At 44.6% G+C, this 13366-nt stretch overlaps 2 protein-coding genes across 3 annotated transcripts in view; both read left to right on the plus strand.

Annotated features, from left to right (window-relative positions):
* METTL9 (methyltransferase like 9) overlaps positions 1-4071 on the plus strand; it is a 51719-nt gene extending 47648 nt beyond the window's left edge. Inside the window, exon 5 of one of the 2 annotated variants that reach the window (XM_010388606.1) lies at positions 1829-4071. In XM_010388606.1, the coding sequence (XP_010386908.1) occupies positions 1829-2034 (206 nt within the window). In that variant the 3' untranslated portion in view covers positions 2035-4071. The remainder of the gene's footprint in view (positions 1-1828) is intronic. The other variant, XM_010388607.1, reaches the window with a different exon arrangement.
* A 6865-nt stretch (positions 4072-10936) lies between these two features.
* OTOA (otoancorin) overlaps positions 10937-13366 on the plus strand; it is a 96891-nt gene continuing 94461 nt past the window's right edge. Inside the window, exon 1 of the mRNA XM_010388611.2 lies at positions 10937-11198. The gene's annotated coding sequence lies outside the window, so the exon portion shown is untranslated. The remainder of the gene's footprint in view (positions 11199-13366) is intronic.

Genomic DNA, 13366 nt, shown 5'->3' on the forward strand with positions numbered 1-13366 from the left:
GGGCCCTCTGTCCTCCGTGTCCTCTCCCCCAGTGCTTAGTACTGATTCAGTAAGTGTCTTCTTTGTAAAGCAGCAGAAACAGACTCAGGCTGACTTAAACAAAAGGAAATTTGTGCAAGCATTTGAAGGTAGCTCCTAGAGTCACTGGGAGGGCTGGTGAATCTTGTGTGGGATCCACAGCCAGGAAGAATGCCTCAAATCACACTGTAAACAGGTCTGAAGAGGATGCTGCTGCCACTGCCAAACACTAGTGCCATCAGCCCTTTCATCAGCATCCCTCAACCACTGCCCCGGCCCCTTGGTCTCACTGCCATTGCTCCACCCCCAGAGAAGGAGAAGCTCACATCCCCACTGCTCTGGGTCACTGGCTCTCCATTCCAGGGTGTGGGCAAGTGTGTCTGGCTCAGGCTGCGTGCCAGTGCCTCAGCTGCACGGCAGGCCAGAAAAGCGGCTCCCAGGCCTTGCCTCTCTCCGACTCTGAGCAGGCAATTCCCCAGACATGGGAAGAGCGTCATCTGCACCACTGAAAATTTTGAAAAATCTCTCCACCATGATATGATGTCTGTGCCCTTGGCACCTGCTCATGATATATTTTCTCATTAACAGAAAGACAAAGTTATTCGCAATCTGGGTTTTTTTTTTTTTTTTTTTTTTTTTTTTTTGAGATGGAGTCTCGCTGTGTCACCTAGGCTGCAGTGCAGTGGCATGATCTCCGCTCACTGTAAGCTCCACCTCCCAGGTTCACACCGTTCTTCTGCCTCAGCCTCCCAAGTAGCTGGGACTACAGGTGATGCCGCCACGCCCGGCTTTTTTTTTTGTATTTTTTTTAGTAGAAACGGGGTTTCACCGTGTTAGCCAGGATGGTCTTGATCTCCTGACCTCGTGATCCACCCGCCTCGGCTTCCCAAAGTGCTGGGATTACAGGCGTGAGCCACCACGCCTAGCCTCCATCTGGTTTTAACATTTCAACAGATGTATGTCGTTTTTGTATCACCATAGTACCTAAAAAGTACTCCCAAAGTTAAATATACTATCATCTCTGTGTGTGTGTCTGTAGTCAGTGTCAGGTTTGTATGTGAATTTGAGGACCTTCCCTAGTTCCCTTGTCCCCCAGGCATCTTCTGCTCATAAGTTGGGAAATGACTGATACAGAGACTTCATCTCTAGTCCAAGAAATGCCAGATGGTGCATCCATCCTACTGTTCCACCTCTTTCTGGTCCTGGAGCTTAATGTTTATAAAATTGTTCTGAAAAGGCAAGGAATGAGTCAGTTTCCCTTGAAAAACTCCACGATGATCTGTTTTTATAAATTAAAATCCTTCATGAACTGTTTTTATTTTCAACCTAATCTCTTTGGGTAATAAGTTGCCTAAGTTTACTACACCAGTGGTATTTTCTTGCATTTGTCCAAAACTGTCTTTCAAATATTACATGTTACTCTCAGTTGCAGTATTCCAGCATTTAATAACCAGTTTTCTAAACCCATTAACCATTACGCCCCCCAGTCAGTCTATTGGCAGATACTACCCAAAACTGTCAGAGAAGATAACAGTGTGGGCCTTGGATCCAGACAAAACTGGGCTTACGTTTCCGTACTGACACTCATTAACCTTGCAAGCGTGGGCAAGTTCTTCAGCCCTTCTGAGTCTGTTCTTTGTCTCTGTGCCCACCTGTCTCAAAGAGTACCTGGGAAGTATGAAAGAGGTAACTCATGAAGCCCTCAGGCCTGGAACATACCAAGTCCTTGGTGGATATGGCTCCTCCCTGCTTCCCTCTTTAAATCACTTGTTTGTTCAAGAATTTAACTGAATGTTTTTGTTTGTATTAGTAGGTGGCAAGTGGGAGAAACCATCAGAAATTTTGGAAATCAAGGGACAGAACTGGGAAGAACAAGTGAATAGTCTGCCTGAAGTTTTCAGAAAAGCCGGTTTTGTTATCGAAGCTTTCACCAGACTTCCATACCTGTGTGAAGGCGACATGTATAATGACTACTACGTTCTGGATGACGCTGTCTTTGTTCTCAAACCAGTATAAACACGTGGAGGTCAAAGTCTTCAGAGTCCACATCCTCCGGGATGTGCCCTTGGAAGAGGGTCTGTGTTCACAATTATGTGAAGGGAGGACCCTTGGGGACCGCCATTCTAAATATCATGTAGGAATTTAAAAAGCCAAAATACTAATTATTTCTTTGTAGTGTGTAAAGGAATGTTTTTAAAAGACAAAAACCCAACTCTTTGTGAATTTTTATCAACTCTTTACTCAGAGCCACTCTGCAATGCAGGTCACACTCCAATTATGATGGAAGATATTTTTTATACTTAATTACAGTAGGGACTCATTCCCAGACAAAGCAATAGTCACGACTTCATGGAACCAATCAATGGATTGTTTTTTGAAGACTGGCAATAAAGCTGTCCATTCAATTCCAAATACTGGTTTTAAGGTATAGCCGCTGATACTCTTTCATGTTTAGAAATTCTTTCTGTTATTATTCAAGAAAATGTTTTTAATCATGCTAATAAACTTTTTTGGAGATGACTTTGGCATCATGTTTGAATTAATATAAGGCTCCCCTAGCATTTTTTATTGGTTTGGCTTCAGGAGTACCCAAATAGTAGCATTATGTGAATGACGCAGATAATTTGAATAGCAGGGAAGGAAGGCTTCAGACTGGGGGGAAGGGGAGATGATTGTAAATTGCAGTGAACACTGAGGCAGTAAAAAAACAAAAACAAAAACAAAAACCCAGCCTCATTCAGATATAGAACTTCAGGAACCACCTCCACTCCCCAGTTAATGCTGCTGTGAAAATGCAAAATAACCTGGTTCTGACTTTTCATTGCTCATGTCCCACACCCTGAACTTTTGTTTTTTTCTGGACAATCTCAGGTTCTCAGAATTGAAACATTCAGTTTTGTCTACTGACAAAATGCAACTAAAAATGTTTTAATTCAACTTCTTACTCTGCACTTGTATACCTCTCTCCCAGAGCTTGGCTCTTTCCTGAAATCCTTAAAGGAGTTTATTATTTGCCAAGAATATGGTTTGATGAAGACCGTGTCAGACTCATGCATTCTGGAATCCGTGAGTGCCTCCAACCATAAACCCAGAAACGCTGCAATAAGGAACCCATTAGCAAGATCAGTAACCATCGTGGATATTCCAAAGAGCAGAGCACTTAACCCAGAATCTGAAATCTCAGTAATAACAGAAATGTCGATATGAGATTGTGGTTATTAACAATATGTTATTCTCATAAGTTGATTTCTTTTTTCATCTAGGTGTTTCATTAAGTATTCTCATTTATATACTCATAGAAGTCATCAAATCAACACAGTCACTCCAACACCTGGGTGTAAAGGTGAATTAAAACCTGAACATTTACTTTATTATTCATTAAGAACTGCATTCCCACATCCTCACACCAATATCTTCCACTGTTACTGTGCAGTCATACTAAGAGTTGGGTTATGTGATTTATGCAAAATTGTTATTGGTGTGTTCTAATGATTTTTTTCCAGAAATTCAAATAAGTGAAGTACAAATACTTAGCACTATAGATTGTAAAAATAGAAAGAGGAAATGAGAAAACTTAATGTCGTTCTTGTACAGCTGAGTTTTGCTTCTTTATAAACTGTCTGTCAAAATCAGGGGTTGCTGTTAGACTGTCAAGCAGAAGCGATGGATGTTCAAAGAGGCGGGTTGCCCCAAAGTGTTTTCTAACTTTCAAGGTGAGAATTTTATGTTCTAATAAGAAAAATACAACTCATTCTTAACCACCCCCCAAAACAGAGAAAACACATACATTTATGCATTTTAAAGATAAAAGTAGTTTCTCAAAAAAAAAATCAGTAGTTTCTCTGAAAACCAGCTTATTAAAAGTGCTGTTTTACGGTGAAAATTGAAACCAAATCCACTCACATTTCCTATCGGGTCTTGAAATTCTTGGTGGTGTGTCACCATTCCACTAGATGGCAGTGTTGCTTACTGAGTGTCAATGGCTTTTTTCCCCCTAAATGGAATCATGTTTTTCTCCCCACAAAGTACAATAAAGCTGCCTTGTCTGCACCATTCCTCGTGTAAGTGCTTCATATCAAGTTAAGACTCTCCGAGAGAAATTAAGAAGAGCTTTATTTGTGGTCAAAGCAAGCTAACCAATTGACCTTAAAGGTTGAAATGCAAGCTACACCTGTGATTCCTAGCTCCCTGCACCTGCATTTTAAGCTCCTAAAGTGCTCAGACCACTGATCTCAGAGAGGGAAGGAGGTACAATGCCCTTAGTCATGTATCGCTTGTACAGAGTAGTTAAAAGCAATACTGTGTTTTCTGCCATCCAGTGTGACCTGTCGTCAGTTTTTACATGGTTGGCTTCTAACAGAGAAAAAGTCGGGTTGGAAAATAAAATGTAGATGTTTCAAGTCTTCCTGAGCAAAGCTTTGTTTTCCCTTGGTTCTGAGTATAGTATTAATAGGCTATACTGAGTATGTTAATTACAGTATTAATGAAGCAAGATGTTTTCATTAATTGCTTCCCACTATTTGGTTACTGATAGAGGTGTTCCATGATCCTTTTTCTCTAGCAATGACAGTATGGTATCATGGGCTGCCAGTGGCTACAGTGGCCTACCATGTTAGTGCAGATGCTTAAGCACCCCCCAGTTACCTTATATCCAGTGCTTCCACTGGCTGGAAGATAGTGCATGGAATCAGGGCAGCCTGGACTTGAGTTGTACTGTCTAGGAGTGCACTGAGCACAAAACTGGGCTCATAAGTAACTTGAAACAAATCAGCACTATGTTGCCTAGGCTGATCTTAAACTCCTGGCCTCAAGTGATCCTTCTACCTTGGCCTCCCAAAGTGTTGGGACTACAGGTGTGAGTCACTGCCCCTGGCCTTGTACTCCCTTTATCTTGCAAAACTGAAACTGTGTTCATAAACAAGAACTCTCCATTCTCTCCACCCCATCCTCTGGCAACTATCATTCTACTTTCTGTCCCTTTGACTACTCCAGGTAGTCATGATCCGCCCCATGATCCAGTCACCTCCCATATAATTGGAATTATACAGTATTTGCCTTTTTGCGACCGGCTTATTTCTCCTCCTCCTCCTCCTTCCCCTCCCCCTCCCCCTCCTTTTTTTTTCTCTGAGATGGAGTCTCACTCTGTTGCCCAGGCTGGAGTGCAGTGATGCAGTCTCAGCTCACTTCAGCCTTTGCCTCGCGGGTTCAAGCAATCCTGCCTTAGCCTCCTGAGTAGCTCTGATTACAGGCGTGCACCACCATGCCTGGCTAATTTTTGTATTTTTAGTAGAGATGGGGTTTCACCATGTTGGCCAGGTTGGTCTCGAACTCTTGACCTTGTGATCCACCTGCCTCAGCCTCCCAAAGTGCCAGGATTACAGGCATGAACCACTGCGCCCAGCCCGTGACTGGCTTTTCACTTAGCACAATGCCCTCAGGATTCACCAATGTTGCAGAGGGTGTCAGAGTTAACTTCCTTTTTTTTTTTTTTTTTCTGAGACGTCTCTTTCTGTCCCCCAGGCTGGAGTTCAGTGGCGCGATCACGGATCACTGCAACCTCCGCCTCCTGGGTTCAAGCCATTTTCCTGCCTCAGCTTCCTGAGTAGCTGAGATTACAGGCGCCTGCCCCCATGCCTGGCTAATTTTTGTATTTTTAGTAGAGACAGGGTTACACCATGTTGGCCAGGTTGGTCTCAAACTCCTGACCTTAGGTGATCCACCCGCCTCGGCCTCCCAAAGTGCTGGGATTACAGGCGTGAGCCACCCTGCCGGCCAGAATTTCCTAAGGCTGAATAATCTATTGTGTGGATAGACCATATTTTGCTTATCCATTAGTGTGTTGATGAACTCTTGGGTTGCTACTGTCTTTTAGCTGTTCTGAATAACCTTGCTGTGAACATGAGTGTACAAGTATCTTGTGACCTTGCTTTTAATTCTTTTGGGTATATAACCAGAAGTGAAATTACTGGATCATGTGGTAATTCTATTTTTAATTATTTGAGGAACCACAATGCTGTTTTCTGCACCATTTAACATTTTTGCACAGTTCACAACCATTCCAATTTCTCCACATCTTCACCAACATTATCTTGTTTTATTTTGAGATGGAGTCTTGCTCTGTCACCCAGGCTGGAGTGCAGGTGCGATCTCAGCTCACTGCTACCTCCATCTCCTGGGTTCAAGTGATTCTCCTGCCTCAACCTCCTGAGTATCTGGGATTACAGGCACCTACCACCACGCTTGGCTAATTTTTGTATTTTTAGTAGAGACAGGTTTCGGGGTTTCGCCATGTTGGCCAGGCTGGTCTCGAACTCCTGACCTCAGTTGATCTGCCAGCCTTGGCCTCCCAAAGTGCTGGGATTACAGATGTGAGCCACCATGTCCAGCCTATTTTTATTTATTTATTTTTTAGTAGTAGTAGCTATCCTATTGGGTGTAAGGCAGTAGCTTGTGGTTTTGATTGGCATTTCCCTAATGACTAGTGCATCATTTGTTTTTATAGTACAACTTGTATGGCATTTGGCTTCATTTACTAGTAAACTGTGTTTTGTAGCTTGCTATCTATATCGGTATCACTGAATTGGAGTCAGTATTCAGTGATAACAAAATACTTCTTTTTCACTGTGAAATTTTATACTTTTGGAGAACTGGGAGAATATTATTACATGACTGAACTTAAGAATTCCCTCTGGATTTGGGTCAGTATGCTGTATTCACATGGATTAAATAATATGCTTTTGTTACAAAGTCACTTCAAAATTACTTTCAATACATGTAAAATGAAAAATAAATATTTTTTCTCTCAAGTAAATGACCATGTAAATTGGGATGTCTTATATACCTGGACTTCTTAAGTTCTGGAAATAAGAACAGATAGAATGCCCAAATGCTATTTTCTTATATGCTGTTTAGGATTCAACACAGAACGTTGCTTTAAATGACTGTGAACTCTCAACACTTTTCCAAATGCCAGAGTTCAAGCGAATACACTGGCAATTATTTTATTCTTTTTTTTTTTTTTTTTGAGATGGAGCCTTCCTCTGTTGCCCAGGCTGGAGTGCAGTGGTGCAATCTCGGCTCACTGCAGTCTCCACCTCCCGGGTTCAAGTGATTCTCCTGCCTCAGCCTCCCAAGTAGCCGGGATTACAGGCATGTGCCACCATGCCCCACTGATTTTTGTATTTTTAGTAGAGATAGAGTTTTGCCCTGTTGGTCACGCTGGTCTCAGACTCCTGACCTCAGGTGATCCACCCGCCTTGGCCTCCCAAAGTGCTGGGATTATAGGTGTGAGCCACCTCGCCCAGCCTCCATCTTGTTTTTATTTTCCATTATAAGTAACACGTTTGTATTAGTCATTTCTCACACTGCTATAAAGACATGCTTGACACTGGGTAATTTATAATAAAAAGAGGTTTAATTGGCTTATGGTTCTGCAGGGTGTACAGGCTTCTGCTTCTAGGGAGGCCTCAGGAAACTTAAAATCATGGTGGAAAGTGAAGGGGAGGCCAGCATATTTTACATGGTGGAAGCAGGACTAAGAGAGAGCCAAGGAGAAGGTACCACACACTTTTAAACAACCGAGCACGGCCAGACGCGGTGGCTCACGTCTATAATCCCAGCACTTTGGGAGGCCGATGCGGGCGGATGACGAGGTCAGAATATCCAGACCATCCTGGCTAGTACGGTGAAACCCCGTCTCTACTAAAAAAGAATACAAAAAAACTAGCCGGGCGTGGTGGCGGGCGCCTGTAGTCCCAGCTACTCGGGAGGCTGAGGCAGGAGAATGGCGTGAACCCGGGAGGCGGAGCTTGCTGCGAGCGGAGATGCCGGCCACTGCACTCCAGCCTGGGCGACAGAGCGAGACTCCGTCTCTAAATAAATAAATAAATAAATAAATAAATAAATAAATAAATAAAATAAAATAAACAACCCAGCACTCACTCACTATCATGAAAGCGGTACTGAGGGGGAAGTAAGTCCCATGATCCAATCGCCTCCTACCAGGCCCCTCCTCCAACACTGGGAATTACAATTCCACGCGAGATTTGGGTGGGGACACAAATCCAAATCATATCAACGTTCATTGCAGAAAAAGTATAAAATGAAAATTAACTTTACTTACCCCATAACCTTGAGAGAACCACTACTGACAATTTGGTTTATGCCTTCCAGGCTTTTTTTTTTTCTGTGCATGTATATATTACACACATTTGTAAACCTTTAAACATTAAAATATGTAAAAATGAAAAGGTCCTTTTATTTTTCTGAGACGAGTCATGTGAGACTCCTAGACACCTATATTATAAATAAAAAATTGACAAAGGATGGAACCCATTTTCTGTCATTTAAAGCTTGAGGTTAAGCTTTTTTTTTTTTTTTTTTTTTTTGAGAAAGAGTCTCACTCTGTGGCCCAGGCTGGAGTGCAGTGGCACCATCTTGGCTCACTGCAAGCTCTGCCTCCCGGGTTCATGCCATTCTCCTGCCACAGACTCCCAGGTAGCTGGGACTACAGGCGCCCGGCACCATGCCTGGATGATTTTTTGTATTTTTAGTAGAGACGGGGTTTCACCATGTTAGCCAGGATGGTCTCGATCTCCTGACCTCGTGATCTGCCCGTCTCAGCCTCCCAAAGTGCTGGGATTACAGGCGTGAGCCACCGTGCCCGACCGAGGTTCAGCTTTTTTATTTAAATGATTAAACAAAGACCCTGGGGATAAAAGGATGTTTTTGAGGATGCTGGACATTAGCGTTATATAAATTACTATCAGATGGGCAGCAGAATGCTACAGTTGGCCATTTCTGAAGATAATGTTTTAATTGCGCCACTGAAAAACTAATGTTAGCATTGGGCATTTCAATAATTACTTTGAAATATTATGGATATTAGACGTGTTTCATTAAATGTGAAGGATTGCAAGGAAACCTCTTGAGTCCACAATTATATTTTCATTAGGAAAGATACAAAACAATTATGCATAATCTTGTCATGCAAAGCTAATATTTTAATGTATTGCCTTCCAGAATGTTTTTTATTTTTATTTTATTTTATTTATTTATTTTTTTTTTGAGGCAGAGTCTTACTCTGTTGTCCAGGCTGGAGTGCGTTGGCATGATCTCAGCTCACTGCAACCTCTGCCTCTCGGGTTCAAGGGATTCTCCTGCCTCAGCCTCCTGAATAGCTGGGATTACAGGCATGCACTACCGTGCAAACTCATTTTTGTATTTTTAGTAGAGATGGGGTTTTGCTGTGTTGGTCAGGCTGGTCTTGAACTCCTGACCTCAAGTGATTCATCCACCTCAGTCTCCCAAAGTGTTGGAATTACAGGCCTGAGCCACCCCACCGGCCTTGCCTTCTAGTTTTTTGCTTTGTTTTGTTTTGTTTTTGAGATGGAGTCTTGCTCTGTTGTCCAAACGGGAGGGCAGTGGTGCCATCTCAGATCACCGCAACCTCCGCCTCCCCAGCTCATGCAGTTCTCCTGCCTCAGCCTCCCAAGTAATGGGGATTACAGGCACCCACCACCATGCCCGGCTAATTTTTGTATTTTTAGTAGAGACGAGGTCTCACCGTGTTGGCCAGGCTGGTCTCAAACTCTTGACCTCAAGTGATCAGCCTGCCTTGGTCTCCCAAAGTGCTGGGATTATAGGTGTGAGGCTCTGTACCCAGCCCCTAGCTTCTAGTTTTAATGAAAGTTCAAATACATGTATTTCTTAACATTTGGCTTTTTTGTTTTGGATATAAAATCATTTCCTTGTGCTAATTATGTGGTCTTTGTTGAGAACAATTTTAATTACTACGTAATCCACAGCATTTATGTATCTATTTATTTAAACATTTCCTTATTGGTGGACATTTAGGATGAATTCTTTTCTACTACTCCGTGTATGTATACCTCTATTATAGGTCATACTATTAATTATTTTTATTATGGAAAATTCCAAGTACATAAAAAAGAAAGGTTATTACCCCACCCAGCTTAGGCAGTTATCAACACCTGGCCCACCTTGTTTCATCCCTAGTCCCACAGCTCCTTGGTTCCGCTATTGCCAAGCAAATCCCAGAGGTATCATTTCAGTTTTGTAAATATATAGCTGTAAAAGATAACCATTCTGAAAAGATAGCCACATTACAATTATTCATTAAGAAACCCGGCTGGGTGCAGTGGCTCACGCCTGTAATCCCAGCACTTTGGGAGGCCGAGGCCGGCGGATCACCTGAGGTCAGGAGTTTGAGACCAGCCTGGCCAACATGGAGAAACCCTGTCTCTGCTAAAAATACAAAAAAATTAGCCGGGTGTGGTGGTGGGCGCTTGTAATCCTCGTTACTTGGGAGGTTGAGTCTGGCGAATCGCTTGAACTCAGGGGTGGAGGCTGCAGTGAGCCGAGATCTTGCCATTGCACTCCCGCCTGGGCGACAGGGCTAGACTGTGTCTCAAAAAAAAAGAAGAAAGAAACGAAAGAAAGAAACCCAGCCATTAAATATCCAGCAACCACATTGCTCCAATTTTCTTATTTTATTTTTATTTTTATTTTGAGACAGAGTCTTGCTCTGTCGCCCAGGCTGGAGTGCAATGGCAAGATCTCGGCTCACTACAACCTCCCCCTCCCAGGTTCAAGCAATTCTCCTGTCTCAGCCTCCCAAGTAGCTGGGATTACAGGCGCCCGCCACCGCACCTGGCTAATCTTTGTACTTTTAGTAGAGTCAGGGTTTCGCCCTGTTGGTTAGGCTACTCTCGAACTCCTGGCCTCAAGTGATCCGCCCGCCTTGGCCTCCCAAAAGTGCTGGGATTACAGGCGTGAGCCGCCGTGCCCGTCCTATAACTTCTTTTAACGGTTTGAATTGAGATCTAAATAAAGTTCCCACGTGGCGATCGGTGGATAGCTCTCTAGCGCTCTCCATCCTCGCTTCCTCGCTGCTGCTCAGAAAAGTGGCTGGGCAGCAGGCATGTGTGCGTCTTGCACGCTTCGGGTCCAGACAGGAAGCCCCAGGCGGGGACTGTAACCCCCGCCGCTGCCCTGGCGGGGTTCCCACCTGGGCCGCTGAAGGGAGGAGGTAGCAGAGCTGCCGGCTGGCGCCGCCCCTCCGCTCCCCTGCCTGCCGGCGCCCGGCGTGAGCCCGGCGGCCCGGCCCTGCGCAACCTGCCAGCCCGTGGGACTCAGTGCAGCCAAGCCGGGCTCCGCAGGTGAGGCGCGCGCGGGGGCCTGGGCGGAGGACACGCGGGGCAAAGCGCTCGGGGAGCGGGTGGGTGCTCACCGCTGGGCCTCCCTAGGGAAGGGGCGCAGGTGTGCATGGATGGGGTAGGGGGCGGACCGAGAGAAAGAGGGTGGGCAAAGTGTGGGTGCAGCGGCTTTAAGGGCTTCTGGGATTAGAGGGCACTTGCGGGGAGTGACGAAACTTCGAGAAAAGGAATCCAAAACTACTTAGTAATAGTAATAATAATAACAGCGATGACAACTGTTACAATAACTATCACAATTATTATTTGTTATAATAATATAGCAGCAGTAAAAACAATAGCATCAATAATAATAATAGCTACGATTTATTGCATTCTTATATGTGCCAGTGCTGGCTTACTTCTTTACATATTTTATGTGTAAAGTAATACCTACCTCATAGCAGTTGTGAGGAAGAAATAGAAAAATGCTGGTGAAGGCCAGAGCTCACACCTGTAATCCCAGCACTTTGGGAGGCTGAGGCAGGTGAATCACTTGAGGCCAGGAGTTTGAGACCAGCCTGGCCAACATGGTGAAACCCCATCTCTACTGAAAATACAAATATTAGCCAGGTGCAGGTGGCGGGCGCCTGTAAGCCCAGCTACTCAGGAGGCTGACGCAAGAGAATCGCATGAATCTGGGAGGTGGAGGTTGCAGTGAGCTGAGATCAGGTCACTGCCCTCCAGCCTGGGCAACACCGCGAGACTCTGTCTCATACATAAATAAACAAATAAATAAATAAAGTTGATAGTTTTTTGCAAGGGAGGTATGAGTGCCATGCCTATTATGCAGAGGAGGAAATGCAAGCCTATTGAGGTTAAGGAATTTGCCCAATAGCACACAGCTGGTTAAGGCTTGGTTCAGGTTAAAGCTGGGGTCTTATCCCTGGCGTGGCACCCGCCACCTGGAGTTTTAGGTTCAGGGCTGCTGAGCTGAGACTGGAGAGCAAAGCCAGTAAGTGTTGGAATAATTTAGCTCTGGGTTTGCCACCCGGCTGTCCATGCATAGCTGTGTGACCTTGGGCAAGTCACTTGACCTCTTAGAACCCATTTGCTCATCTGTGAAGTAGAGATAATGGTAATGCTTGCCTGAAAGATTCTGCAAGAATTAAGCAAGCCAATGTATGTTAGAGAGGCGTGTACTTAGTTCTCTCTCATTAAATGACAGCTGGGATTAAGGTTACTATGGAGCCCAGCAGCTCTGCATCGTAACCCCCTCCCTGCCGTTGGCTTGCTGTGTGATCATTCATGTCCACTGAACTCATCTGTGAAACTGAGTATGGTAAACCTTCAAGGCTGGTGGAATGAGTAAATGGCAGGGAGGGTTTGGCGTGATGCCCGGCTCATAGAGGATGCTCAGTGAGACCAGTTTCTTCCTTTCTTTCCTTCTTTTCCTCATTGAATCCAAAGCCATTTGTTCTCAGGAGACTTAGGAGAGAAGAAGGGGAATAGCTGTGCCTGAAGTCTCACTACTAGAGGCAGGGCTGGGACAGGAACTCAAGCCTGGGCATCTCTAGTCCACCAAGCTTCCATCCCCTTGGCTTCTTTGATTTTTTTTTTTTTTTTAAACCAGGGTTTTGCTCTGTCACCCAGGCTGGAGTGCAGTGACATGTGATCGCGGCTCACTGTGGCCTCGACCTCCCAGGCTCAGGCAATTCTCCTGCCTCAGCCTCCTGAGTAGCTAAGACTACAAGCACGCACCACCACACCCGGCTAATTTTTAAAATTATTTGTAGAAATGGAGTCTCCCTATGTTGCCCAGGCTGGTCTTGAACTTCTGGACTCAAGTGATCCTCCCGCCTTGGCCTCCCAAAGTGCTGGGGTTACAGGCGTGAGCCACCAAGCCTGGCCCCACTGGACTTCTACAACCATTGTGAGCTGGGCCATTCCAACACCAAGCGTTTGTAATCAGGCTGGTATTCTACAAGCCACACACATTTGCCTATTTTGCATTAATAGTCATGAAATGGCATTTTTTTTGTGTGTGTGTGAAAAATCTCCCAGCTAGTGTCAGTATGCCTAGAGTTATGTGTTCATGACCCAGAGCTTAAACGGAGCAGCCTTGCAGACAGTGAAACTCCAAGTAATTGTGAATTAATGATGTGTGTCTGGGCTGGGGTGTCCCAGCAGGAGGG

The sequence above is a fragment of the Rhinopithecus roxellana genome, chromosome 20 (assembly GCF_007565055.1).
Source record: "Rhinopithecus roxellana isolate Shanxi Qingling chromosome 20, ASM756505v1, whole genome shotgun sequence".
Lineage (NCBI taxonomy): Eukaryota > Metazoa > Chordata > Mammalia > Primates > Cercopithecidae > Rhinopithecus > Rhinopithecus roxellana.